The 25,721-nt window shown below is 42.4% G+C and overlaps 1 protein-coding gene across 1 annotated transcript in view; it reads right to left on the bottom strand.

The window, feature by feature from the left end:
• LOC144685061 (mucin-5B-like) overlaps positions 1 to 25,721 on the bottom strand; it is a 287,277-nt gene that overhangs the window by 13,392 nt on the left and 248,164 nt on the right. The window contains exons 40-53 of the mRNA XM_078549595.1: positions 24,506 to 24,756; positions 18,829 to 19,012; positions 17,912 to 18,164; positions 15,696 to 15,877; positions 15,471 to 15,540; positions 15,225 to 15,334; positions 14,424 to 14,455; positions 14,142 to 14,319; positions 4,808 to 4,912; positions 4,641 to 4,681; positions 4,068 to 4,190; positions 3,885 to 3,983; positions 460 to 588; positions 284 to 323 (exon numbers count right to left, since the gene is read on the bottom strand). Coding sequence (XP_078405721.1) covers positions 284 to 323; positions 460 to 588; positions 3,885 to 3,983; positions 4,068 to 4,190; positions 4,641 to 4,681; positions 4,808 to 4,912; positions 14,142 to 14,319; positions 14,424 to 14,455; positions 15,225 to 15,334; positions 15,471 to 15,540; positions 15,696 to 15,877; positions 17,912 to 18,164; positions 18,829 to 19,012; positions 24,506 to 24,756 — 1,797 coding nt within the window. The remainder of the gene's footprint in view (positions 1 to 283; positions 324 to 459; positions 589 to 3,884; positions 3,984 to 4,067; positions 4,191 to 4,640; positions 4,682 to 4,807; positions 4,913 to 14,141; positions 14,320 to 14,423; positions 14,456 to 15,224; positions 15,335 to 15,470; positions 15,541 to 15,695; positions 15,878 to 17,911; positions 18,165 to 18,828; positions 19,013 to 24,505; positions 24,757 to 25,721) is intronic.

Raw genomic sequence — 25,721 nt, 5'->3', positions numbered from 1 at the left:
ACAGGTTGGTTGGCTAAACCCTCACTTAAGAGATGGTATCTCTGACAGTGAAATACTCCCTTGCAACAATCCCACAGTGTCAGCATAAAATGCTTTCTCAAGGTCTGAAATGAGGTTTAGAACCAAAGGCCCTCTGACTGAGAGGTAGGAATGCTTACCACTAACCTAAGGCTAGCACTTAACTAAATTCACTTCTACCAGAATTGGCAGCTTGCAACAGTTTGACTGCATCTTCATTTAGAGCTGCAAAGAGGTTTCATAATAGCTTAACTATACTACTTACATGTCTGACAACAGCCATCCAAGTCCTTGCGTATCGTTCCCTGTCACAGAGAATAAACCATTCGAAATTGTTATTTGAAAACACAAATCTAGCAAAACCTCTGGTCATTTAATTTTACAGAACAGATATTTCTCTTTTTATTTGAAGAAAGGAATATATAATCATTTTGTACTCACAGGCTCACAGTTATTATGATCCAGCTGTGGGCACCATTTACTATGGATGCTTGAAATTAAGTGAGATTTGATTTTCTTACACTCATATTTAGTGCAGTTGTTCCTTGGATCTGATGCTGTAGCTCCAGGCTATGTAATAATAGGAAAGGGAAAGTTTTCAATGGTAAATAACTACATTAAAACGTTGGAGCTGTGGGCTCTGACAGTGCATCAATCTTTATTACTACTACAACAACATGCACTGAACATCAAAGGGGATGATTTATCTTTCCTGTCACATAGAATCTCTCGTACAATTATTGTGAACTCTTCCCAAACTGTAAAATCATGAATCGCACTAACAATTAAAGTCACAATTACGAATGTACTATGAAAAAAAGCTTTCCCCTGCATAACAAGTGCTTTCCATCATGGCCATCACATACTAACTGCCTACTGACATTGAATAAATGTCAAGATACCGATTTGTTTATTTACCACATCCATGTAATTTATGGTAATAGTATTATACACTCCATAAGTCCATATTGTAATTGCTCTGAGTAACATGTCAAATTATAAAAGTCTGAATTAATCCTTCATATAAGGCATGTAGAAAAGGAATGTTGTAATTTGATCAAGTCTACATTCAGCACCAAGGCCAGTGAAACACGTGTTAATCTGGATCTTTAAAAGGATAATTGACTTTACTAGATAAGTTCTCTGGGGAAGTTTTTTCCCTCATCAGGCGGGCTCAGCGGGAGTGCTTGGGAAGCCAATCACCGCCCACAACTGAGGCCAGACTGATTTCACGCTGGGTGGGCCAGTTAAGGCTTGCATAATGTGAAACGCGTGCTCCAGTGCTCAGTGCTGTCTGTTGGGAGGGGTGGGGAGGGAGGAGGATGAGCACAGATTTCGTGCATGTGCATGGGTGTGCACTTAAAAAGCTCCCTAAGTCACAGAGCTGCTCAGGGAGAGGAACAGCTTAAAACATTAAAAATAATGATTTCTACAAAGTTATAAAACATGACCCCTCATGTGAGTCTGTCATATGAGCAGAGACATGTTATTAATTACATTTTAAAATTTTTATTTTATTTTTATTTGCTGTTGGAAACCTCAGCCCGCCCGTGGATGAGGTTTCCTAAAAAATGAAAAGAACGCTTGGCCTTTTCGCCTGTCCACCAGCCGTAAGTTTGGACAGGCAGCATAAATTTGAATGTAATTACCCTTTTAATGGTCTTAATAGACCTTTTAATTTTCGGTGGGCACGCTGCCGACTATGGCGCACGTCCGCAGACCGAAATATTGCGCGAGTGCCTGATGACATCGGGATGCTCCCCCACCGTCATTGCGCATTTGTTTTACACTCAGTCGGGTCAGGCACGTGCCTGCCCAACAAGCAGAAAATTCTCCCCTCTAATTTTACTAAGGGCTTGACACTCCTCTGGTAGAATCATATCTAACTGAGGTATTCTCATCTGAGGCATTTGCTGCTTAATCCAAATCATTGGTAGATCCAGACTATCCGCCCCCAAATCACCATTTATAATGCTGTTCTATTATAAGACAGGGGCAGGCATTTGGTTTTATACAGAATTTAGGTGTGGGTTCATGCAAAGCCCACTCACAATTCTCTTTCTTTTTATTCAATCCTGGGATATGGGCATCACTGGCAAGGCCAGCGTTTATTACCCATCTCTAATTTCCCCTAACCAGTGGTGGTGAGGTATCTTCTTGAACTGCTGCAGTCCATGCAATGTAGTGCTGTTAGGGATGATGTTTCCCAGTGTCTAGATCGATACCGGATGTGCATCTGGCCGTTTTTGTTCATTCACCTTTGCTCTAGTGTCTTAATACACTACAGTGGTCTAAGTGGCTTTATAGACCATTTCAGAGGGCAGTTAAGAGTCAACCACATTACTCTTGGTCTGGAGTCATATGTAAGTCAGGCCGGTAAGGGCAGCTTATAAGTGAACGAGATAGGTTTTAATGATAATCCAGTGATTTTATAACCATTATTAGAAAGATTAACATTCGATTTGAGATTTATTAATTGAATTTAAGTTCTCCCATCTACCATAGTAGGATTTGAACTCACATCTCCAGTGCATTAGTCTGGGCCTCTGGATTACTAGTCCAGTAACATTAGCAATATGCTACTGACCCTTCCCAGTAAAATGGAGGCACATTATGATATTATATAAATAAAGGAAATATACCAAAAGGCATGCTTCTCACGATTGATGCTCAGCACCAATGGCACCAAGGGACCCCTGTATATGTTTCAAGGGGCCACCCGCCTATTTAAAATGCGACTATGTTTTCCATCAACTTGTGGACAGCACTATGGGAACTTGCTGTGGCACTTTGCTATGACATAAATAAGGTAATTGTGCTGCCTAATGAAATGCCAAACAAAAGACTTTTCAAATAGGTTGGTTTCACTTTATAATTGATTACTATAGTGATGATAAGCCTTAATAATATGCTGGTTCAGCCTCAACTGGAGTATTGTGCCCAATTCTGGAGATTGCACTTCAGAAAGAGCATAAAGCTTTTAGTGAGGGTGTAGAAAAGATTTACAAGAATATCTCAAGGCTGAGGGACTTCAGTTAGGTGAATAGGTTGGAAAAACTGGGATTGTTCTCCTTAGGGAAGACAAAGTTGAGAGGAAATTTGATAGAGGTATTCAAAATCATGAAGGGTCCAGAGAGATTAGATAGAGAGAAACTGCTCCCATTGGCAGAAAGGTCAAGGGCCAGAGAGCACCAATTTGGGGACTGGCAAAAAAACCAACAGTGACATGAAGAACGAATCTTTTTGTGCCGCAAGTGTTTAGGAATGCACTCCTTTAGAGGAGGGTTTGGGCTTTCAAAAGGGAATTAGATAAGGACCTAGAGAAGAGAGATTTGTGGTGTGAAGGAGAAAGGATGGGGAATGGACTTAGCTGAGGTACTCTTACAGAGAGTCAGCAAGAAAATGATGGGCTGAATGGCTTCCTTCTATGTTGCAACCGTTCTATGATACACTATAATTAGCCGTCTAAATTTAAATGCCTATCAATGCCCTTAGCAATAACCATATCTCCAAATTTTTACTCCGTTTCTATGTTTGATTTATGGCCACGTTGCATTTTTCTCAACCTCACCAACTTGTTCCTCATTTGGTCCGAATGGTGCAAATTGTTTTTTTTTTCAATTCAGTTCCTTTGATTAAATCTACAGTTTTTGTTGAACAAAGCCACTTGACAATTTCAAACCAATCTCTTTATTTTGAGTAATGGTATAATTCATGATGTGGCTCAGGGATGGATCCAGTAAATACTTGAAGTAGTCTCTTTACACAACAAAATCGTTCAATGTTACATTCAAAACCAGCCCCGCAATACCTTAAGGAGATGCTGATTATTATGGCGATTGACTTCTGAAATGTAAAATGAATACCTGTAGGATTACTGGCCGTCCATTTGGTAACTCAAGTATACAGTCAACCTGCGTACAATTTCCACAACATTGTCCTTCCACCTTCTTATATTTAAAGCCCTGTGGGGAAATAAAACATTGATGATTACTCTCCTTTTGCTAACTGATATAGAATCATTAATGATTTGTGGATTGCATGCTTACCACTGGACAGTGAGTATCACACTTGATGGCAGTACACTCAATAGTTTTATGCTTGGTTGATGAATCAGTTTTATTGGTACATTTACAATTCTCACATGGGCCCTGAGGGATAGTCATTCCTGGCTGGAAAAGAAAGGTGAAGCTTCAAATGAAACGCTTTGTAAAATTTTGTGTCTTTTTAAATGTAACAGAATAGTGGATTCTATACAGTAAAATCAATTAAAACTATGGAGGTTTACTTTCACCCGATACTTTACAATTTACACGAAGTCCATTTGTGCATTATTGGCACAGCTATTAATTCATTTCTTTCAACTAAATTCTGGTTTTAATTGTAGTCTCTTGCATTATAAATTAATATTGCAATGCAAAAAGTGCACTGTTCGGTTTAACTTCTTAATATTCACAATATCTCATGCTGTTCTGGCTTTTTAAAATGAGTTTGTAGCACCAGTGATTCTTGAAGTCAAAATTTGGGGAACAAGACAGAAATGTGAAAACTATACATTGAACAAAATGAAAAATAGTTGGAAAACAACAAATCATATCTCAAAATGTCCCAATGTTCTTTACCTTGTACTCTGTGCCATTGTGCACACAAACTGACTTTGGCTCTGAAAAATGAAACATTATGTCATTAATTTAATAATTCATTTACTGTCAGCATGATACTTCAAATTGTTATGGTGACAACAGTAAAATGTTATTCACCTCAGATTAAAGAGAAATGGAATACTTACCACATGTATAATCTGGGCAACATTCACCTTTATCAACATGGAGCACTGGTTTGTATCCAGGTTTGCAATCAAATTTCACAGTGGGACAGAAGGTGACATTACATTCTGCATGAACAAAAGTTAACGTGGTTAAAACGCTTGAAGCTATTCTTTCATCTCAGTACTTATGATCTACGATGATGTTAATGAGGAGGCTTTATTCAAGTTGAACAAAAATGTACTTTCGAATACTGCTGCAAATCAGTGAGCCTTTTGTAGCAATTCAACAGTGCCTTGAAGAGCCCAGGAGAGTTAAAAGAGCAATATTTGATTACCTACCTTGCAGCGTCTTTATTCCTTAATGGAAGAATCAACACATACTCCTAAGCACGGGTAACAACAGGAAAAACTATGATACTTCACTGTAATAAATTTTGGTCCAAATGTAATAATGATTTTGGGATTGTTTTCTATATTCTGTTGAAAAGCTTGTCCCCTTAGGTAGTGTCTCAGTTTCTTTTCCCAGAAGAGGCAGCCATGAATTAGATACATCATGAAGATTTAAATGTATACAATAGTTGAGTGGAAATGTGGTATGTAGAGGATGCTTCAATGCAAAATCCAGAGAAGGTCTTATAAAGCAGACATTATGACATTCTTCTTCATTGAAGTATCTATTTCATTTTGCAGAATACTTTCTTGACAAATAATATGTATAAGACCCTAACCTAGAAATTCCAGGAATACAGTTGCTCCACTGGAGGTGTGGTGAAACAATGCTTATGACCATCATTTTGCTTAAGTATTGAGAAATTTCATGTGAATAGTCGAAGGTGGACAGAGGCTGTAATTCGAGTCTGTCACATCACAGTTACACTGGGAAGATGGGCTACAGACTCGTGGGGTGAGTCAGGAACATAGCCCATGAGGCGCCCTGAATGGTAGTCAGCAGAAGATGGGGAATCCAAAAATAGTAACTGAATGACAACTGCACACCATTTCCATTGGAGAACTACTGGAAGCAGCAGCTATGTCAAAGAGGGAAAAAAGAAAATCTGTCAACTTCATGGAATCAAAGGTGTTACTTTGCTTATAGAGATTCAAAGTGGGCGGTGGGGGGTGCACCTTATTGGGGTTGGGGGAAAGGGCAGAAACCTTTGAAACAACAGTCAAAGTAATCAAAGTCAATACCTCAGCAGTTCATAGCATCATGGAATGGTTACAGCACAGAAGGAGGCCATTTGGTCCGCTGGGTCCATGCTGGCTCTCTGCAAAAGTAACTCAGCTAATCTCACTGCCCTGCCTGTTCCAGCAGCCCTATAGCGTTTTCTCTCTTCAGATGCTGACCCGAATTCCTGTTGAAAGCACTGATTGTATCTTCTTGCAGCATATCCTCAGGAAGTACATTCCAGACCCTAACCACTCACTCAGTAAAAAAGGTTTTTCCTCATGTCACCATTGCTTCTTTTGTCAATCATCTTAAATCAGTGTCCACTGGTTCTAGATTCTTCCGCCAATGGGAACAGTTTCACTCTATCTATTTTGTCCAGCTACCTCATGATTTGGAGCATCTCTAGCAAATTTTCTCTTAACATTCTCTTCTCTAAGGAGAACTACCCCAGCTTCTCCAATCTATCCATGTAACTGAAATCCATCTTCCCTGGAACTATTCTCATAAATCTTGTTCTGCACTGTCTGAAAAGCCTTCACCTCTTTGTGAAAATGTAATGCCCAGAATTGGGCACAGTATTCCAGCTGAGTACAAACCATAGCTTTATAAGGGTTCATCATATCTGCCTTACTATTGTGCTCTATGCCTCTGTTTATAAAACCCAGGTTCCCATGTGTCTTTTTAAGCACTTTCTCAACCTGCCCTACAACTTTCAACAATTTTTGTGCACATAACCCTAGTTGTCTCTGTTCCTGCACTCTCTTTAGAATTTTTTCTTTTATTTTACATTGCCTCTCCTTGTTCTTCCTATCAGTGTAAATCTCTTTATACTTCTCTGCATTAAATTTCACCTGTTACGTGTCCACTCTTTCCAGCAGCACTTCTACATCCTCTTGAGGTCTATCACTGTCCTCCTTACAGTTCATAATAATTCTAAGTTTTGTGTCATCTTCAAATTCTGAAATTGTGCACCCAAGACTAGGTCTGTAATGTATATCAGGAAAAGCAGTGGCCCTTGTACAGACCCCTGGGGAACTCTATTATATACCTTTATCCAGTCCAAAAGAACCTTTCACCACTACTCTCCGTTTCCTGTCACACCACCAGCTTAGTGTCCATCTTATCCCTTTCTTTCCCTGTGGGTCTCAACTTTGCAGGCAAGTCTATTTACACTATGACACTTTATCACACCTTTTGGAAGTCTACACATTCACCATATCAACAACATTACCCTTAACAGCCCTCTCTGTTGCCTTCTCAATCTGGTTAAACTTGATTTGCCTTTAACAAATCCGTGCTGGCTTTCTCTAATTAATCCATATTTATCCAAATGACTGTTAAATTTTGTTTCAGATGATTATTTCTCATCATATTTTGCAGTTCTGTAGTCCTTGGGCACCACCCCTGTGTCTAAGGAAGGTTGGAAGATTATGGCCAGCGCCTACTCAATTTCTACCATTACTTTCATAAACATCCTCAGTTGCATCCCATAAGTCCTGGTAACTTATCAACTTTAAGTACAGCCAGCCTCTCTAATACCTCTTCTTTGTCAATTTTTAGCCCATCCCTTTTCACTATGACTTCAGTATATCTTCTTCCTTCGAAAAGACAAATGCAACTTACTCATTCAATACTACAGTCATGCCCCTCTGCCTCCATGCACTGATCCCCTTTTTACTCATTTTACAAGTGTGCAATCCCTGAATTTATTAGTACTAACTTCTATTATCGACTGCATGCATCCATGCTTCAACCTGGAGTATCCCTGGCTCTCTCACTATCTAGACAGAAAGCAAAACCTTACTGTCTTTCTCAATATACGGATAAAAACATGAATTAGGAGCAGAAGTCGGCTATTTGGCCCCTCGAGCCTGCTCTGACAGTCAATTAGATCATGGCTGATCTGAATGTGGCCTTAGCTCTACTTTCCTGCCTGTCCTCCATAACCCTTGACTCCCTTGTCAATCAGCAATCTGAAAATGCTCAATGACCCAGCCTTCACTGCTCGCTGGGGAAGAGAATTCCAAAGGTTTATGATCCTTGGAAAGAAGAAATTCTTCCTCATCTCTGTCTTAAATTAGAGATCCTTATTTTTAATTTGTGACCTTAATTCCAGATTCTCTCATGAGTGGAAATATCCTCTCAGAATTTACCCTGTTAAGCCCCTCCTGAATCTTATATTGGAGCACTGGAGTGCTGCTTTGAGCTGCATTAGAGTGCTTCAGTTGGACTTTGGTGAGAAAGGGACTTTTAAAGGTTAATTTCTACCTAAAGTCTAATCTTTCTTTAATTTAGTAACTAACTATAAGTTGCTGTTTGGGTTGGGTGAAGGTGAGTTTTAGTGCAGCTTTAAAACAGGGATCATACAGGCTCTGCTTGCTGCTCCAGCTAGTTAATTAGTTAACTGGCTTAAACAGGTTTTCAGAAGCTGGATTCAGACAGCATAAAAGCAAGCCATCTACAGTGCTGCTTTTGTCTGCACTGGAGTGTTACTTTGGGCTGCATTAGAGTGCTTCGGTTGGAGTTTGGTGAGGGGGGAACCTTTCATTTTCTACTTTTCCTCAGTAAAAAGAGTGGCAGCCTTGGTAAATAGGACCTGGTAAGTATTTCTTCTGTCCTTAATATTCCCTAAATTAGAGGAAGTAAAGGGAATAATTTAAGGGTAAGTCACAGCAGGGCAGCTCAGCCAAGTGGAATGCTCCTCCTGTGCGATGTGGGAAGTCAGGGACACTTCCAGTGTCCAGGGCGACCATGTGTGTAGGAAGTGTCTCCAGCTGCACCTACTCAAAATCCGCATTTTAGAGCTGTAGCTGGAGTCATTGTGGAGCATCCGCAGTGATTTTTGTGACATGTACAGTGAGGTGGTCACACCACAGGTAAAGAGTGCAACAGGCATAAAGGGAATGGGTGACAGCCAGGCAGAGTAAAACCACTAGGCATGTAGTGCAGGAGTCCCCTGAGTCCATCTCCCTCTCTAACAGATTTTCCATTTTGGATACTGCTGGGGGAGATGGTTTCTCAGGGGAATGTAGCAAGAGCCAAGTCCGTGGCACCATGATTGGCTCAGCTGCACAGAGGGAGAGAAAAAAGAGTGGGAGAGCAATAGCGATAGGTGATTTTATTGTAAGGGGAACAGGTAGATGGTTCTACTGCCACAGATGTGACACCAGGATGATATGTCGCTCCTTGGTGCCAGGGTCAAGAATGTCACTGCAGGACATTCTGAAGAGGGAGAGTGAACAGCCAGAGGTGGTGGTCCATATCGGTACCAACAACTTAGGTAAAAAGAGGGATGAGGCCCTGCAAGCAGAATATAGGGAGCTAGGAAATAAATTAAAACACAGGACCTCAAAGGTAGTAATCTCAGGATTACTCCCATTGCCGTGTGCTAGTGAGATCAGGAATAGGAGACTAGACCAGATTAATGCGTGGCTGGAGAGATTGTGTAGGAGTGAGGGATTTAGATTCCTGAGGTATTAGGGCCAATTCTGGGGAAGATGGAACCTGTACAAGCTGGACGGGTTGCACCCCAGCAGGACAGTGACCAGTACCCTCGCAGCGATATTTGCTAATGCTCTGGGGGAGGGTTTAAACTACATTGGCAGGGGAGTGGGAACCTGAGCAGGGAGGCACAAGAGAGGGAGAAAAGATAGGAATGAAAGACAGAAAAGTAGAAAGCAAAAGCGGAAGGCAGAGGGAACAAGGCCTAGCAATAAATAGGGCCATAGTACAAAAAAGTGTAAAAATGTTAAAAAAGACAAGTCTAAAGGCACTGTATCTGAATGCACAGAGCATTCACAATAAGGAAGATGAGTTAACAGCACAAATAGATGTAACAGGTACAATATGATTGCAATTACAGAGACATGGCTGTAGGGTGACCAAGGCTGGGAACTGAATATTGAAGGGTATTCAATATTTAGGACGGACAGGCAAAAAGGGAAAGGAGGTGGCGTGGCACTGTTAGTTAAGGATGAAATCAGTGCAATAGTGAGAGAGGATATTGGCTCAGGAAATCTAGATGTAGAATCAGTCTGGGTGGAGCTAAGAAGCAACAGGGGTAGAAAACATTAGTGGGAGTTGTCTACAGGCCTCCAAACAGTAGTGATAAGGTAGGGGATGGCATTAAACAGGAAATTAGAGATGCATGTAACAAGGGTGCTACAGTAATCATGGGTGAGTTTAATCTACATATAGACTGGGCAAACCAAATTAGCAATAATACTGTGGTGAATAAATTCCTGGAGCATGTATGAGATGGATTTTTAGACCAGTACATTGAGGAACCAACTAGGGAACAGGCTAGATTTGGTTTTGTGCAATGAGAAGGGGTCCTTTTGGGAACAGTGACCATAATGTGATCAAATTCTCCAATAGGATGGAAAGTGAAAAAGTCCAATCTGAAACCAGGGTCCTAAATCTTAACAAAGGAAACTATGAAAGTATGAGGTTTAAATTGGCTAAGCTAGGTTAGGGAACTTCATTAAAAGGTATGATGGTGGATAGGCAATGGTTAATATTTAAGGAACGAATGTAAACATTGCAACAATTACATATTCCTTTCTGGCGCAAAAACACAACAGGGGAAGTGGCCCAATCATGGCTAACAAAAGAAATTAAGGATAGTATTAGATCCAAAGTGGAGTCATATAAAGTTGCTAGGAAAAGTTGCAAGCCTGAGGATTGGGAGCAGTTTAGAGTTCGGCAAAGGAGGACCAAAGATTGATTAAGAGGGGGAAAATAGAGTATGAGAGTAAACATGCAAGGAATATAAAAGAGGGCTGTAAAACCTTCTATAAGTATGTAAGAAGGAAAAGATTAGTGAAGACAAATGTAGGTCCCTTACAGTGCAAAACAGGAGAATTTATAACAGGGAACAAAGAAATGGCAGAGTAATTAAGCAACTACTTTAGTTCTGTCTTCATGGAGGAAGACACAAATAACTTCCCAGAAATGCCAGGGAACTAAAGGTCTAGTGAGAAGGTGGAATTGAAGGAAATTAGTATTACTAAAAAAACTAAGGAAGCCAATGAATCTCCAGAGCCTGATAATCCACATCCTGGGGTACTAAAGGAGGTGGCCATGGAAATAATGGATGTGTTGGTTGTCAACTTCCAAAATTCAGTAGATTCTGGAACAGTCCCAGAAGATTGGAGGATGGCAAATGTAACCCCACTATTTAAAAAAGGGAGGGAGAAAACAGCAAATTACAGACCGGTTAGTCTAATATCAATAGAAGGGAAACTGCTAGTTTCTATTATTGAGGATGTGATAACCGGACACTTGGAAAGTATCAACAGGATTAGACAAATGGATTTATGAAAGTGAAATCATGTTTGACAAACCTACTGGAGTTTTTTTGAGGATGTAACTAGCAGAATAGATAAGGGAGAACCAGTGGATGTGGTGCATTTGGATTTTCAGAAAGCTTTTGATAACTTTTTTTTTATTCATTCACGGGATGTGGGCTTCACTGGCTGGGCCAGCATTTATTGCCCATCCCTAGTTGCCCTTGAGAAGGTGGTGTTGAGCTGCCTTCTTGAACCGCTGCAGTCCATGTGGTGTAGGTACACCCAGAGTGCTGTTAGGAAGGGGAGTTCCAGGATTTTGACCCAGCAACAGTGAAGTCCCACATAAGAGGTTAGTGTGTAAAATTAAAGCACATGGGATTAGGGGTAACATACTGGCATGGAATGAGAATTGATTAGCAGACAGGAAACAGAGAATAGGAATAAATGGGTCTTTTTCAGAATGGCAGGCGGTGGCTAGTGGGGTACCTCAGGGATCAGTGCTTGGGCCCCAGCTATTCACAATATAAATCAATGGTTTGGATTAGGGAACCAAATGTAATATTTCCAAGTTTGCTTACAACATGAAACTAGGTAGGAATGTAAACAGAGGCGAATGTTAAGAGGCTTCAAGGCAATTTAGAAAGATTGAGTGAGTGGGCAAATGCATGACAGATGCAGTATAATGTGGACAAGTGTGAAGTTATCCACTTTGATAGGAAAAACAGAATGGCAGAGTATTATTTAAATGTTGATAGATTGTGAAATGTTGATGTACAAAGGGACCTGGGTGTCCTTGTACACTAATCATGGAAAACAAGCATGCAAGTGCAGCAAGCAGTTAAGGCAAATTATATGTTGACCTTCATTGCGAGAGGACTTGAGTACAGGAGCAAGGATGTTCTTGCTGCAGCTGTACAGGGCCTTGGTGAGACCACACCTGTGTGAAGTTTTGGTCTCCTTACCTAAGAAAGGATATGCTTGCCATAGAGGGAGTGCAACTAAGGTTCATCAGACTGATTCCTGGGATGGCAGATTATCATATGAGGAGAGGTTGGGCCGACTAGGCCCAAATTCACTGGAGTTTAGAAGAATGAGAGGGGATCTCATTGAAATGTATAAAATTCTGATAGGGATGGACAGACTGGATGCAGGGATGATATTTCCTCTGGCTGCGGGGGGCGGGAAGGGGTGTCTAGAACAAGGAGTCACAGTCTCAGGATATGGGAGTAGACCATTTAGGACTAAGCTGAGGAGAAATGTCTTCATTCAGAGGGTGGTGAACCTGTGGAATTCTCTACCACATAACACGTGGAGGCTATGTCACTGAATATATTTAAGAAGGAAAAAGATAGATTTCTGGACTCTAAGGGCATCAAGGGGTATGGGGAGAAAGTGGGAGCATGATGTTGAGATAGAGGATCAGCCATGATCATATTGAATGGTGGAGCAGGCTGGAAGGGCCGAATGACCTACTCCTGCTCCTAGTTTCTATGTTTCTATGTGTTTCAGTAAGATCACCTCTCATTCTGCTAAACTCCAAGGAATATAGGCCTGCTCAACCTTTCCTCATAACACAAACCCCTCATCCAGAGATGAGCCTAATGAACTTCTCTGAATTGCCTGCAATGAGTAGCAGGGCCTCTGGCATCAGATGGTTATGGTGGGGTCAGCACCAAGTAGGGGAACTATTTGGCCCCTGTGGGCTCCTCCCTGCAGGGAGAAGTGTCTTTGACAAGCTGAGGGGCAGAGCCAGAAGCTGTGAGGTAGAGGAGAAAGCAGCCAGGAGCCTAGGCCTTGAGAGGCAGTGTGGCTAAGAGCCTGGGGCAGCTTGAAGCCCCTGAAGGTGGCTGAGGAGCCAGGAAAGGGAATTGGGACCTAGTAAGACTGACTGGCAGTTCCCCTGAGTCTAAGAAGCCTCATGGAGAGAGAGGGGCACAGGGTTGCAGTGTGGAGCTTGGCAATAGGGCAAGCCTGAACACACCTGGTGAGTGCCGTGCTGAGGAGCCGAGGCTCTGACTAGGATAGAGATCTGGAGCACTGGCGATGAGTATTCTCTGCAAATAGTTGTTTCATTGGAGTTATGCTTTCCCTGGACTGTTTCTACAGTTTTGATGCCAGTGGAATAAAAGAACTTTGTTTTTTTAATATTCCTCCAGTCTTTGTGCTTAAACCGTACGTTATGAAGACAAATATATTCCTCCTTAAGTAAGGTGACCAAAACTGTACATTATACTCTAGGTGTGATCTCACCAATGCCCTGTACAGCTGTAGCAAGATGTTGATCTTTTTATACTCCATCCTCCTTGCAATTCTGTTTGCCTTTCTAATTCCTTGTTATACCTGCATACTGACTCTGTCATACTGCTCATACCATTCAAAACTGATTTACCTGGCAGAGAGACAAAGGGTGATCTCTCCCTTAGCTTTCTCGCTTCAAGATTGGCTTTCTGAGCTGTCAATCTAAGTTAACAGCTTCAATGAGAAATCTATTGCAATGATGTGGGGGCTAAGATGATCCCATTGTTTGTTTACCACAGCCCTTTTTGGGCATATTGAAAAAATAATGCTTGTATGAAAGGTTGAACAGGTACAGGGTGTGCTTAATGACTCCTGATTATCTCAAAAATGATGAAATACGTGAGATTACACAGCTTTGACAACTGTTTCATATGGTACTTCAGCTATTGTCCTGATCAACATTCTAACTGGTTCATGGTGCTGGGACTTATCCCTCTGTGAATTGAATTTAACATTTATCAAAATTATTACATAAATAAACAAAATCTCTTTCTTGGTCAAATAGGTAGAATTTTTTGGATACTGGAACATCTCACCCTACAGCTGCACAGTGGAATATTCCGATGGAGCATGATTGGTAACATTTCTCACTTACCACACTGGATTTTTGTACAGCATGATTCACTTTGGCTTCTATCAGCTACTGGCACAAGACCGGGGCCTTTGCATCTTACTGGTGGCAATGTTGGGCATTTACGGGGTTTACAGACAATGCTTAGTGTTGCATTATTGCAGAAACAATCCTGACAATTGCTCGACCACGTTTCACCAATCTGTCATAAATACACAAAGACATGTCAGGAGATCTATATATAGGTTAAAACTGAAATGAATATTAAATGTGCTGATATGTTATCTGTTTATCTGAAGAACTTACCTGTCTTGGCTTCCCATCGGGCCCGATGCACTCTAGTAAATTAAAACAAACCACAAATAATGTTTCATAAACTGATGCAGCAGCTAAACACGGTAAAAACGAAATAATCACAACCAGCTCACCACCAGAATAAAAGCAAAATACTGCGGATGCTGGAAATCTGAAATAAAAACAGAAAATGCCGGATTAAACTCAGCAGGTCCAGCAGCATTTAAGGAGAGAAAAATAGAGTTTGTATGACTCTTCTTCAGAGCACTCGAAACGTTAACTCTGTTTCTCTCTCCACAGATGCTGCCAGGCTTGCTGAATTTTTCCAGCATTTTCCGTTTTTATTTCAGCTCAACACCACCTCCTCAAGGACAATTAGGTTCAGGCAATAAATGCTAGCCTAGTCAGCGATGCCCACATCCCATGAATGAATAAAAATAATAGAGAGGAAGAATAGGTAAAACTCATTCAAAGAGGACTGAATGAAAATAAGTGATTGCCAATCAGGAGACAATAACACTTCAAGGGATGAGCAACCAGCTGCATGCAAGGCTATTAAATAAAATAACCACATGATTGAAATGTACTTTTCTTTGGTGTTATTTTCCTGAATTTTATTCTCCCTTTGCATATTACATAATCCCAAATATGGACAATTTTGTCTGCAGTTCTCAGATGCAAATAAAATCCCTCCCCTGTTGCTATGGCAAACAAGTTAGAGATACACTCAGTCCAAAGGTGAACTATGCAGTTTTCTGGGCAAGATTCAATTGCTGGAAGGAGGCAGTGACTATACTGAAGGAATATTCTTACCACAGATGTCCACACAGATGTCTAATGGTGCAAAAAGGATCTTCCCAGCTGGGCAAAAACAGCCTTCATTATGACCACTCTTGACAATAGGGGCATTTTTGTCAGTATACCTAATCATGAAAGACAAAGTATCAATTATATACAGTCAGTGGGGGTGGGCGTGTGGAGAGAGTGAAAAAGGAAAAGAGAGAGAAAGCAATTCAAATGTTATCATTTATAATTCTTTGATAAATAAGTACAACAAACCTTGAACTGCAAGTAGGCTGCTCCTTTGACTCACATGATTTATATTCCATCGTTGCAGGGCAGTGATATTCTGTTTGGGTTAAATTCAATGAGACAACTTGAGAATCAGTGCATGAAACCTAAACCTGTACAAATATTTACTGCCTGAGTTGATAATTGATATGTTTCTTACACATCCATGTTTGAAAATGTCCAAATTCTATGAAGGTAGATTTAATTACTCACGACAAGATCCGTTGGCATGCTCTCGCCAGTTGACACAGATATCTCCTTTAGATTGGCATATTTTAGAATAGATTTCTAAACTGGAACATATGATTGTTTTATTCCGGTTGTGGCAGCTATCACGTACACATGCTTCATAGTATGGCTTTGGAAGGACTATATCATGGCATTTTGAAAAGGCACTGAGGAAACAAAAATTATTTTACAGATTTGTAAAGTTGAATTGGGATGTCTCACTTCCTGTGTACTTTACAGTATAAATTGATTCCTTGGTCTAATATATCACAGGATACCAGTTTGCATAAAACAAATGGTCACATACCGGAAGCAGACAGGCTCTTCAGCCATCCATCTCAGGGAACTACCCAATGTGCAATGGCAAGAACACGAGTTTAAATGGCAGAGGGAATGACCCAACACAACTTTCAGATTGCATTTAAAACACACACTACACACACACTTAAGCCACACACTACACACACACTTAAGCCACACACTACACACACACTTAAAACACACACTACACACAAACTTAAAACACACACTACACACACACTTAAAACACACACTACACACACACTTAAGCACACATGGCACACACTTAATATTCACCCTATACACACGGTTAAAATTCACCCTTTACACACACGTGCAGTTCATAAAACACAAGCTTACAGCCAATATTACACCTATGCTTAAAACGCATACGGTTCACATGTTTAAAGCCCATGTTACACACAATGGCAGTCCACACTACACACTGACAGATAGCACTGACACAGCAGCAGACCACACTCAAACACTGACAGGCCAAACTTGCACACTGACAGTCCACACGCAAACACTGACAGCCTACACTCGCACACTGACAGTCCACACTCGCACACTAAAAGCCTACACTCGCACACTGACAGCCCACACTCGCACATGGACAGTCCACACTCACACACTGACAGTCCACACTTGCACACGGACAGTCCACACTGGCACAGGGAGAGCCAACACTCGCACACCGAAAGTCCACAGTTGCGCACTGATAGTCCACACTCGCACAGGGGCAGCCCACACTCGCACACTGACAGCTCACACTCGCACACTGACAGCCCACACTCGCACACGGACAGCCCACACTCGCACAGTGACAGTACACACTCGCACAGGGACAGCCCACACTCGCACACTGACAGTCCACACTTGCACACTGACAGCCCACACTCGCACACGGACATTCCACACTCGCACACTGACAGTCCACACTCGCACACGGACAGTCCACACTCGCACATGGACAGTCCACACTCACAGACTAACAGTCCACACTCACACACAGACAGCACACACTCACACACTGACAGTCCACACTCGCACAGGGACAGCCCACACTCACACACTGACAGCCCACACTTACACACAAAAAGTCCACACTCGCACAGTGCTAGTCCAGACGCGCACACTGACAGTCCACACTCACACACTGACAGTCCACACTCGCACACTGACAGTCCACACTCGCACACTGACAGTCCACACTCGCACACTGACAGCCCACTCTCGCACACTGATATCCCATACCCATACATTGACAGTCCACAGTCCTACACTGATATCCCACACTCACACACTGACAGCCCACAATGCACCCCACCTTTCCCACATGCTGCCCAGACATTGTTGGGAGAGTCAGGGTTGGGTAGAACAGAATCACCGCCATTGGGTTTTTCAGGGGAACACCAATGAGGTGGATACCCGTGTGTTCTCCATTCTGTTCATCTCCCAGCCCTTATGACAACTCTGAAATAAAGTTCACTCCCACATTGGCGTAAATTCTACCCTATTGCTTCCATCTGCAGGTAAATCGAGGGTGATGTGATCTTAGAAAAGCAGCAAACACATAGAGGGGAATCTAGAAGAAAGTTTTAGTTAAGGCGTTAGAGCAATGCAGAATGTTTCGCCACTAATGATGAATGTTAAATTGACTGCAGCTTTCAAAATAATTTCTTCCCTGAGAAGAGTATAGTTTGGGCAGAGAGCAGCCCTGAAAGGTGCTTAAATTCAGTGCAGTCAAGGGTTGAATGATCCTTCTAGGATACAATTTGTATGTTGCTGTCTAATTCCTGATGCATGAGCAAATGACAAAAAACATTTTATTGATTAAATGGGTTGATCATATTCCAAATCCAGACAGGTTAAGATTTTCACACTGGTATATAACTTACGGGCCCAAAATGATCTTGCAAATATCTGATGCTGCACAAGGCGTGGTTGGTACAGTTGGCATAAGGGTTGTGGTTTCCATACGTGGGGGAGTTGAATGATGTATTGGCGGTGGGGTTGTGGTTAAGGGCCTGGTTTCACAGTGTGGTTTCTTCTTGTTCTCCGTCTGCCAGAAAGGTGCTGAATAAGAGCAGGATGATACGACTGTTCCATCAGGCAACGTGCAGTCATCTTTCTTGCTGTTTGTACAGGTACCTAGGGAATTGGGAATTTGTAACATTATTTGAAATTCATCACCAAGATCACAAGATAGTTATGAATGAGAAAGGTCATTCCATGCATCTTGATTCATCCATCCAGACAGATCCTAATGTTACCCCTTTGCGCCATCAAATTGTTTCCTAAATGAATCAAGGATTCATCCCTCCAACTCTACATGGAGATTTATTCCAAACGTTGATTTCTCTTTATGTGAGGATCTGACTTGTCTTAAATGACTGATCTGTCTTAAATGTCCCCCTGGTGTAAACTTCTTCCCCTTTGTTCGACTCACAATGTTTAATTTAAAACAACATTATACATTTCACATCTCTGTAACCATGATTTTCTCTTACAAAGGAATATCCTTGAAAACAGGAAATCAGAAATAATATCCCTGAGAAAATGAGCAAAGGTTAAAGAAATTGAGGGTATTGACTTTCAAAAGATCATCTACAATTTATATTTCCACAGCCAAACTCCAATTTATTTAATCCCCAGCAGGAAAGGATTCACTACAGTCAAAGCTATCATCAAAAATCTCCACCAGCTTTCGTATGGGAGCTCCAGGGTATCAATGCGTATCACAATCTCTACTCAAAGACAGCATTATATAATTTTGAAAATTGAAAGTAAACTTAATAATCCAAATGTTACATACCACACTGTCCTTCAACATTTTCCCCAAAGATCTTGTAGGGGATGTCTATTGTAAAGTCCTTGCCATTAAAAGTAACGGTGGAATTAATGGCAACAATTTCAGCCTTTACTGCGATCCCTGAGGAACTGATCCTTATCCCATCATGGTAATAAGATGGTATAATCTCCTTCCCATTGACCAGTGCCTGTATAATTGAAACAGAATTTTTCAGTCAACTACCACCTTATTCCTGTCACATTTGTACTTCCTAAAGTTGACGAAGCTGCTGCTAATGTGGTTGTCAGTTTAAAAAGAATCAGGTTTTTTTTTCGTGAAATGATCGAGAACACTTTGAAAATATTTTTGATAGAATCAGTATGAGTTTAAGATTAGCAGTCCGAAACTGATGTTGTATGTTATTAATAAATTATAGACTGTTCAGTCAATTTTGATAGTTACTGAACAGATTAGTGGTGTTTAAGCTTAGAGTTCAGCAGTAGTGGATATAAGCTTAATATAAATGTTTCCATTAATTAGTGTAAGTCTAAAGTTTGTAATTTTAACAGCTTTTAGTGTTCAGATGACACTGTGTCTCGATCAGGGTTGTATCCTACAGCTTGGCTTCTTCCCCTGCCTTCAAACAACAAGGTGATGAGATTCACAGTACTTAGGTCTATAGATAACTATGTACAGAACCTAAGAAGTAACTTTTTTACTTGAACACACAGGAAGAGTGATTTCACCTTGCTGTGTGCCTGGTTAATATTAATTTCCCAGGTGTAAAGCAGAAGGAAAAGGGGTGAAATTTAAGGCAGGGGGTTTCTGGATCCTTTATGTTGCACTTGGACTTCTGGGCAGATTCTCCTCGGTAGGGAAGCATACTTACCACAGGTGCAAACACCAAAACTCTATCGAAATACCATCACAACAACTTGTTCCTCATTTGTTTCGTGAGCTTCTGCTTGGCAGAAGCTACTAAGAAAGTTAACCCACAGAAAATGGGTCTTACAGTTTGCACACAGCCTCTCTCAGGCCTGAGAATCTGAGAGGGTTAGGCAGGTAAACAGAGTGTGGCTGATAAATAAGCGTATCTTGCCCTGAGCATGCAGTAAAGGACATACCTGGCTGAAGGCTATCTCATATAAAAGCAAAAAACCGCAGATGCTGGAAATCCAAAACAAAAACAAAAATACCTGGAAAAAACTCAGCAGGTCTGGCAGCATCTGCAGAGAGGAACACAGTTAACGTTTCGAGTCTGAATGACCCTTCAACAGAACTAAATAAAAATAGAAGAGAGGTGAAATATAAGCTGGTTTAAGGGGGGGTGGGACAAGTAGAGCTGGATAAAGGGCCAGTGATAGGTGGAGATAACCAAAAGATGTCACAGACAAAAGGACAAAGAGGTGTTGAAGGTGGTGATATTATCTAAGGAATGTGCTAAATAAGGGTAGAAAGCAGGACAAGCAAGATACAGATAGCCCTAGTGGGGATGGGGTGAGGTGAAGGAATCGAAAAGGCTAAAAGGTAGAGATAAAATAATGGATGGAAATACATTTAAAAACAATGGAAATAGGTGGGAAAAGAAAAATCTATATAAATTATTGGAAACAAAATGGGGGGGGGGATCGGAAAGGGGGTGGGGATGGAGGAGAGAGTTCATCATCTAAAATTGTTGAACCCAATATTCAGTCCGGAAGGCTGTAAAGTGCCTATTGGAAGATGAGGTGCTGTTCCTCCAGTTTGTGTTGAGCTTCACTGGAACAATGCAGCAAGCCAAGGACGGACATATGGGCATGAGAGCAGGGTGGAGTGTTGAAATGGCAAGCGACAGGGAGGTCTGGGTAATGCTTGCGGACATACAACACTCCTCGGACTGCTGTTCCCGTCGCATTCTGAGATCCACACTCAGTGCCATGTGCCGCCACATGAACACACTCGACCTCTCCCTCCAGCAGCACCGCAGCACCCTTTTTCAAAGCTGCGCGTGCCCCCAGTTTCATTTTATTCTTCGGCTCATCCGACGCCTCAACAAGAAACTTTGTCTCTTTCTTTGAGGTGCAAAGGAACGCAAGCTCCAACAACTCATCGACACCAACACCCATCCAGGACCCTCCATCCCTGCCTGTCCCTCTGTCCCCATCCCATCTTCCAATCCCAGCCCCGGCCGTGTATTTACCATACCCCCTGACCTTCCCCTCTCCGAAGCTGAATGTTCAGTGCTCAGCAAAGGACTTAGTTTCATACCCTTGCGCCCTCATCTCAATGAATTTCGGGCTCGGCATGATGCTGAACTCTTCTTCCGCTGCCTTCGTCTCCGTGCTCACTTCTTTGGCCAGGAGTCCTCTCCCCGTTCAACGGATCCTTTTACCCATCTCCAATATTCTCCCTCCACCTGGACCCCTCCCTCTGGATTCTTACCTTCTCTTGATCTTTTCATTAAGAACTGTCGGCGTGACATTAGTCGTCTCAATTTCTCTGCTCCTCTCACCCGCTCTAACCTGTCTCTCTCTGAACTTGCTGCACTCCGTTCTCTCAGGTCCAACCCTGACATTGTCATCAAACCTGCTGACAAGGGTGGTGCTGTTGTTGTCTGGTGCACTGACCTCTACCTCGCAGAGGCTGAGTGTCAACTCGCAGACACTTCCTCCTACCTCTCCCTGGACCATGACCCCACCACTGAACATCAAGCCATTGTTTCCAGGACTGTTACTGACCTCATCTCCTCTGGAGATCTTCCTTCCACAGCTTCCAACCTGATAGTGTCTCAACCTCGGTCGGCCCGCTTCTACCTCCTACCCAAAATCCACAAACAGGACTGTCCTGGCAGACCGATCGTGTCAGCCTGTTTCTGCCCCACGGAACTCACTTCTCGCTATCTTGACTCCCTTCTCTCTCCCCTTGTCCAGTCCCTTCCCACCTACATCCGTGATTCCTCTGACACCCTACATCATATCAACAATTTCCAGTTCCCTGGCCCCAACCGCCTCCTCTTCACCATGGACGTCCAATCCCTCTACACCTCCATCCCCCACCGGGATGGTCTGATGGCTCTCCGCTTCTTCCTCGAACAGAGGCCCGAACAATCCCCACCCACCACTACTCTCCTCCGTCTGGCTGAACTTGTTCTCACGCTGAAAAATTTCTTCTTAAACTCCTCTCACTTCCTCCAAATAAAAGGTGTGGCTATGGGTACCTGAATGGGCCCCAGCTATGCCTGTCTCTTTATGGGGTATGTGGAACATTCCTTGTTCCAGTCCTACTCCGGCCCCCTCCCACAACTCTTTTTCCAGTACATTGATGATTACTTCGGTGCGGCTTCATGCTCTCGTCTGGACCTGGAAAAATTTATTAATTTTGCTTCCAATTTCCACCCCTCCATCATTTTCACATGGTCCATCTCTGACACTTCCCTTCCCTTCCTTGACCTCTCTGTCTCAATTTCTGGTGTTAGACTGTCCACCAATATCCATTACAAGCCTACCAACTCCCACAGTTACCTCGACTACACCTCCTCACACCCCGCTTCCTGTAAGGACTCCATCCCATTCTCTCAGTTCCTTCACCTCCATCGCATCTGTTCTGATGATGCCACTTTCAAAAACAGTTCCTCTGACATGTCCTCCTTCTTCCTTAACCGAAGTTTTCCACCCACGGTGGTTGACAGGGCCCTCAGCCGTGTCCGGCCCATCTCCCGCGCATCCGCCCTCACGCCTTCTCCTCCCTCCCAGAAACATGATAGGGTCCCCCTTGTCCTCACTTATCACCCCACCAGCCTCCGCATTCAAAGGATCATCCTCCGCCATTTCCGCCAACTCCAGCATGATGCCACCACCGAACTCATCTTCCCTTCACCACCCACCCCGGCGGCATTCCGCAGGGATCCTTCCCTCTGGGACACCCTGGTCTACTCCTCCATCACCCCCTTCACCTCAACCCCCTCCCACGGCACCTTCCCATGCAACCGCAGAAGGTGCAACACCTGCCCCTTTACTTCCCCTCTCCTCACCGTCCAAGGGCCCAAACACTCCTTTCAAGTGAAGCAGCATTTCACTTGCACTTCCCTCAATTTAGTCTACTGCATTTCCTACTCCCAATGCGGTTTCCTCTACATTGGAGAGACCAAACTCAGACTGGGTGACCACTTTGCAGAACACCTTCAGTCTGTCTGCAAGCATTACCCAGACCTCCCTGTCGCTTGCCATTTTAACACTCCACCCTGCTCTCATGCCCACATGTCCGTCCTTGGCCTGCTGCAATGTTCCAGTGAAGCTCAACGCAAACTGGAGGAACAGCATCTCATCTTCTGACTAGGCACTTTACAGCCTTCCAGACTGAATATTGAGTTCAACAATTTTAGATCATGAACTCTCTCCTCCATCCCCACCCCCTTTCCGATCCCCCCCTTTTTTTCCCAATAATTTGTATAGATTTTTCTTTTCCCACCTATTTCCATTGTTTTTAAATGTATTTCCATCATTGTTTTATATTTTAGCCTTTTTCGATTCCTTCACCCCACCCACCCCCACTAGGGCTATCTGTACCTTGCTTGTCCTGCTTTCTACCCTTAATTAGCACATTCCTTAGATAATATCACCACCTTCAACACCTCTTTATCCTTTTGTCTATGACATCTTTTGGTTATCTCCACCTATCACTGGCCCTTTATCCAGCTCTACTTGTCCCACCCCCCCCACCCACCCCTTAAACCAGCTTATATTTCACCTCTTTTCTATTTTTATTTAGTTCTGTTGAAGGGTCATTCGGACTCGAAATGTTAACTGTGTTCCTTTCCGCAGATGCTGCCAGAGCTTCTGAGTTTTTCCAGGTATTTTTGTTTTTGTGAAGGCTATCTCATTGCTGTTTTTGGATAGCAGCCAAGGGGTCCTGCAGTTGGCAGCAAATAACACTGGTGAGGGCCTCTTAGGCCTGCGATGGCAGTTGTTTTTTTCACCCATGTCCAGCCACAAATCATGGGTGGGTTTATAGCGATGGAACTTCAGGCCTATTCAAGTGATCTAAACCCAGGAATAGGGAAAGGTTTAGGCTAGGTAAGGTGATGTGCAGTCCTTGTGCACTGCACCTAACTTACACCCACACCACCTGGAGAAAAATGAGTCCCTTAAAGTTTAACTTGCATATAATTCAGAATATACTATTTACTGCCTTTGTTTTAATTTCCGAGTTTATTTCTTAGCCTTTTGAGTAAATTTTGTGTAAAGTTTCTCTCTCCACAGATGCTGCCAGACCTGCTAAGTATTTCCAGAACTTTCTATTTTTATTTCAGATTTCCAGCATCTGCAATATTTTGCTTTTATTTCTTAGCTTTCCTCCCATGGAGACAGTGCCTCATGCTTCAGTACAGCTACATGGGTCCTTGCAGTCCTCTGGTAACTCCCTAAAGTGGCCTTTCTTCATATGTGAGACTGGTCAATAATAACAAGCTGCTCTATCATGGAATCTTATGGCCAAGACTCATTTTTTCCCCATCTGATATCCACCCAAGCACTCTTTTAGCAATGGTCCAGGGACATTGAGACCAATATGATAGTGACCCCACTGGCAATCCAGCTGAAATCCAATAGCAACCTGCAAGTGACTGAATAGGAGAGTTTGTTGGTGGGTGTGAAAATACATGTATTCTAAATCATCAGGGGAGCTGTCTAATTTCTTTTGCCATCAATGGAAATGTCGCAGGTACCTTGATTTTCACTGTATCATTGACAGTCGTCCGAATCAGTGTTATTACTGAAGATTTGTAGAATACTATGATGGTTTTGGGGCATGGCAGCTCTTTCTCAGCATCACAAAAGTAGTCATCGATGGTAATCTTGAAGCCTTTGATTATTTCTTTGATCTGCTTCATCAGTATGTAAGTGCAGTTTCCTTGGAATGTGTAATCAGTTCCATCAAAGGTAAGGTAGTGACTGCCTCCCCATCCAGTGCACACACCTGGAAGTTCAAAGTCACATTCTGAGTTTCCAGGGAAATGATTCATTTAAGGTGTAGATTGTTAATCAACAAACAAGTTATGAGTCAGTCATGCTTTATCGTACAAAGAGAAACAGTCTTACTTGGACCCCTTCGTAACTGAGGTATAGACCATCCCAGGCCGATGGGATAAAAGTCCCCTCTTTGTATATGCCTGTATAGTAATTTGTGAAATGATCTGGGCAGCAACAATCTACATCCCAGCTGTCCTAAGTCCACTCTGTGAAGCGTTCCTTAACTCGGCATTATAATGCAGCGTCAGTTTGGCTCTGGTGGTTACACTCATGCCCCTGAGTCAGAAACTCATGGGTTGAAGGTCCACTCAGCACTTTAGAAAATAGCTAACAACAACAACAACTTATATTTAAATAGCACCTTTAGCATAATAAATCATCCCAGGGCACTTCACAGAAGCATATTGAAAAAAAAGTGTGACGCCAACCTCAGTGAGGTTAAGATTTCAGTGCACCATTGAGGGAATGTCAGATTGTCAGGGGTGGTGCCTTTAAGATGACATATTAAATTGACGTTAAACTGAGGCCCCATCTGCCTGTTTGGGTCTAAAAGATCCTGAAGAATAACAGGGTAGTTCTTTAAAACTCATTAACTCATTAACAAAACTGCTAAAATAGATTAGCTGGTTAGTTAACTCATTTTCAGTTTGTGGAGACCTTTCTTTGCGCAAATTGTTTGCCATATTTGCTTACACAACAAAAGTGATTTCCCTTAAAAAAGCAATTTGCCAGGTGTGATGTGTTTTGTGAGAACCTAAATTTGTGACTCAGCACTATATAAATTCAAGGTCTTTCTCCCTTTGTCACTCACAGATGTAATGGGATAGAGGGTACAGGAATAGGGAAAATGGTACACTAGTGCAGTAGGAAGGGTGCTCCTAAGATTGGAGTTAAAGAATAATCAAGCAAAAT

This window comes from Cetorhinus maximus, chromosome 9 (assembly GCF_964194155.1).
Source record: "Cetorhinus maximus chromosome 9, sCetMax3.hap1.1, whole genome shotgun sequence".
NCBI classification, from domain to species: domain Eukaryota; kingdom Metazoa; phylum Chordata; class Chondrichthyes; order Lamniformes; family Cetorhinidae; genus Cetorhinus; species Cetorhinus maximus.
The sequence above is the reverse complement of the archived record's forward strand: the minus strand, read 5'-3'. Positions and strand labels throughout refer to the sequence as shown.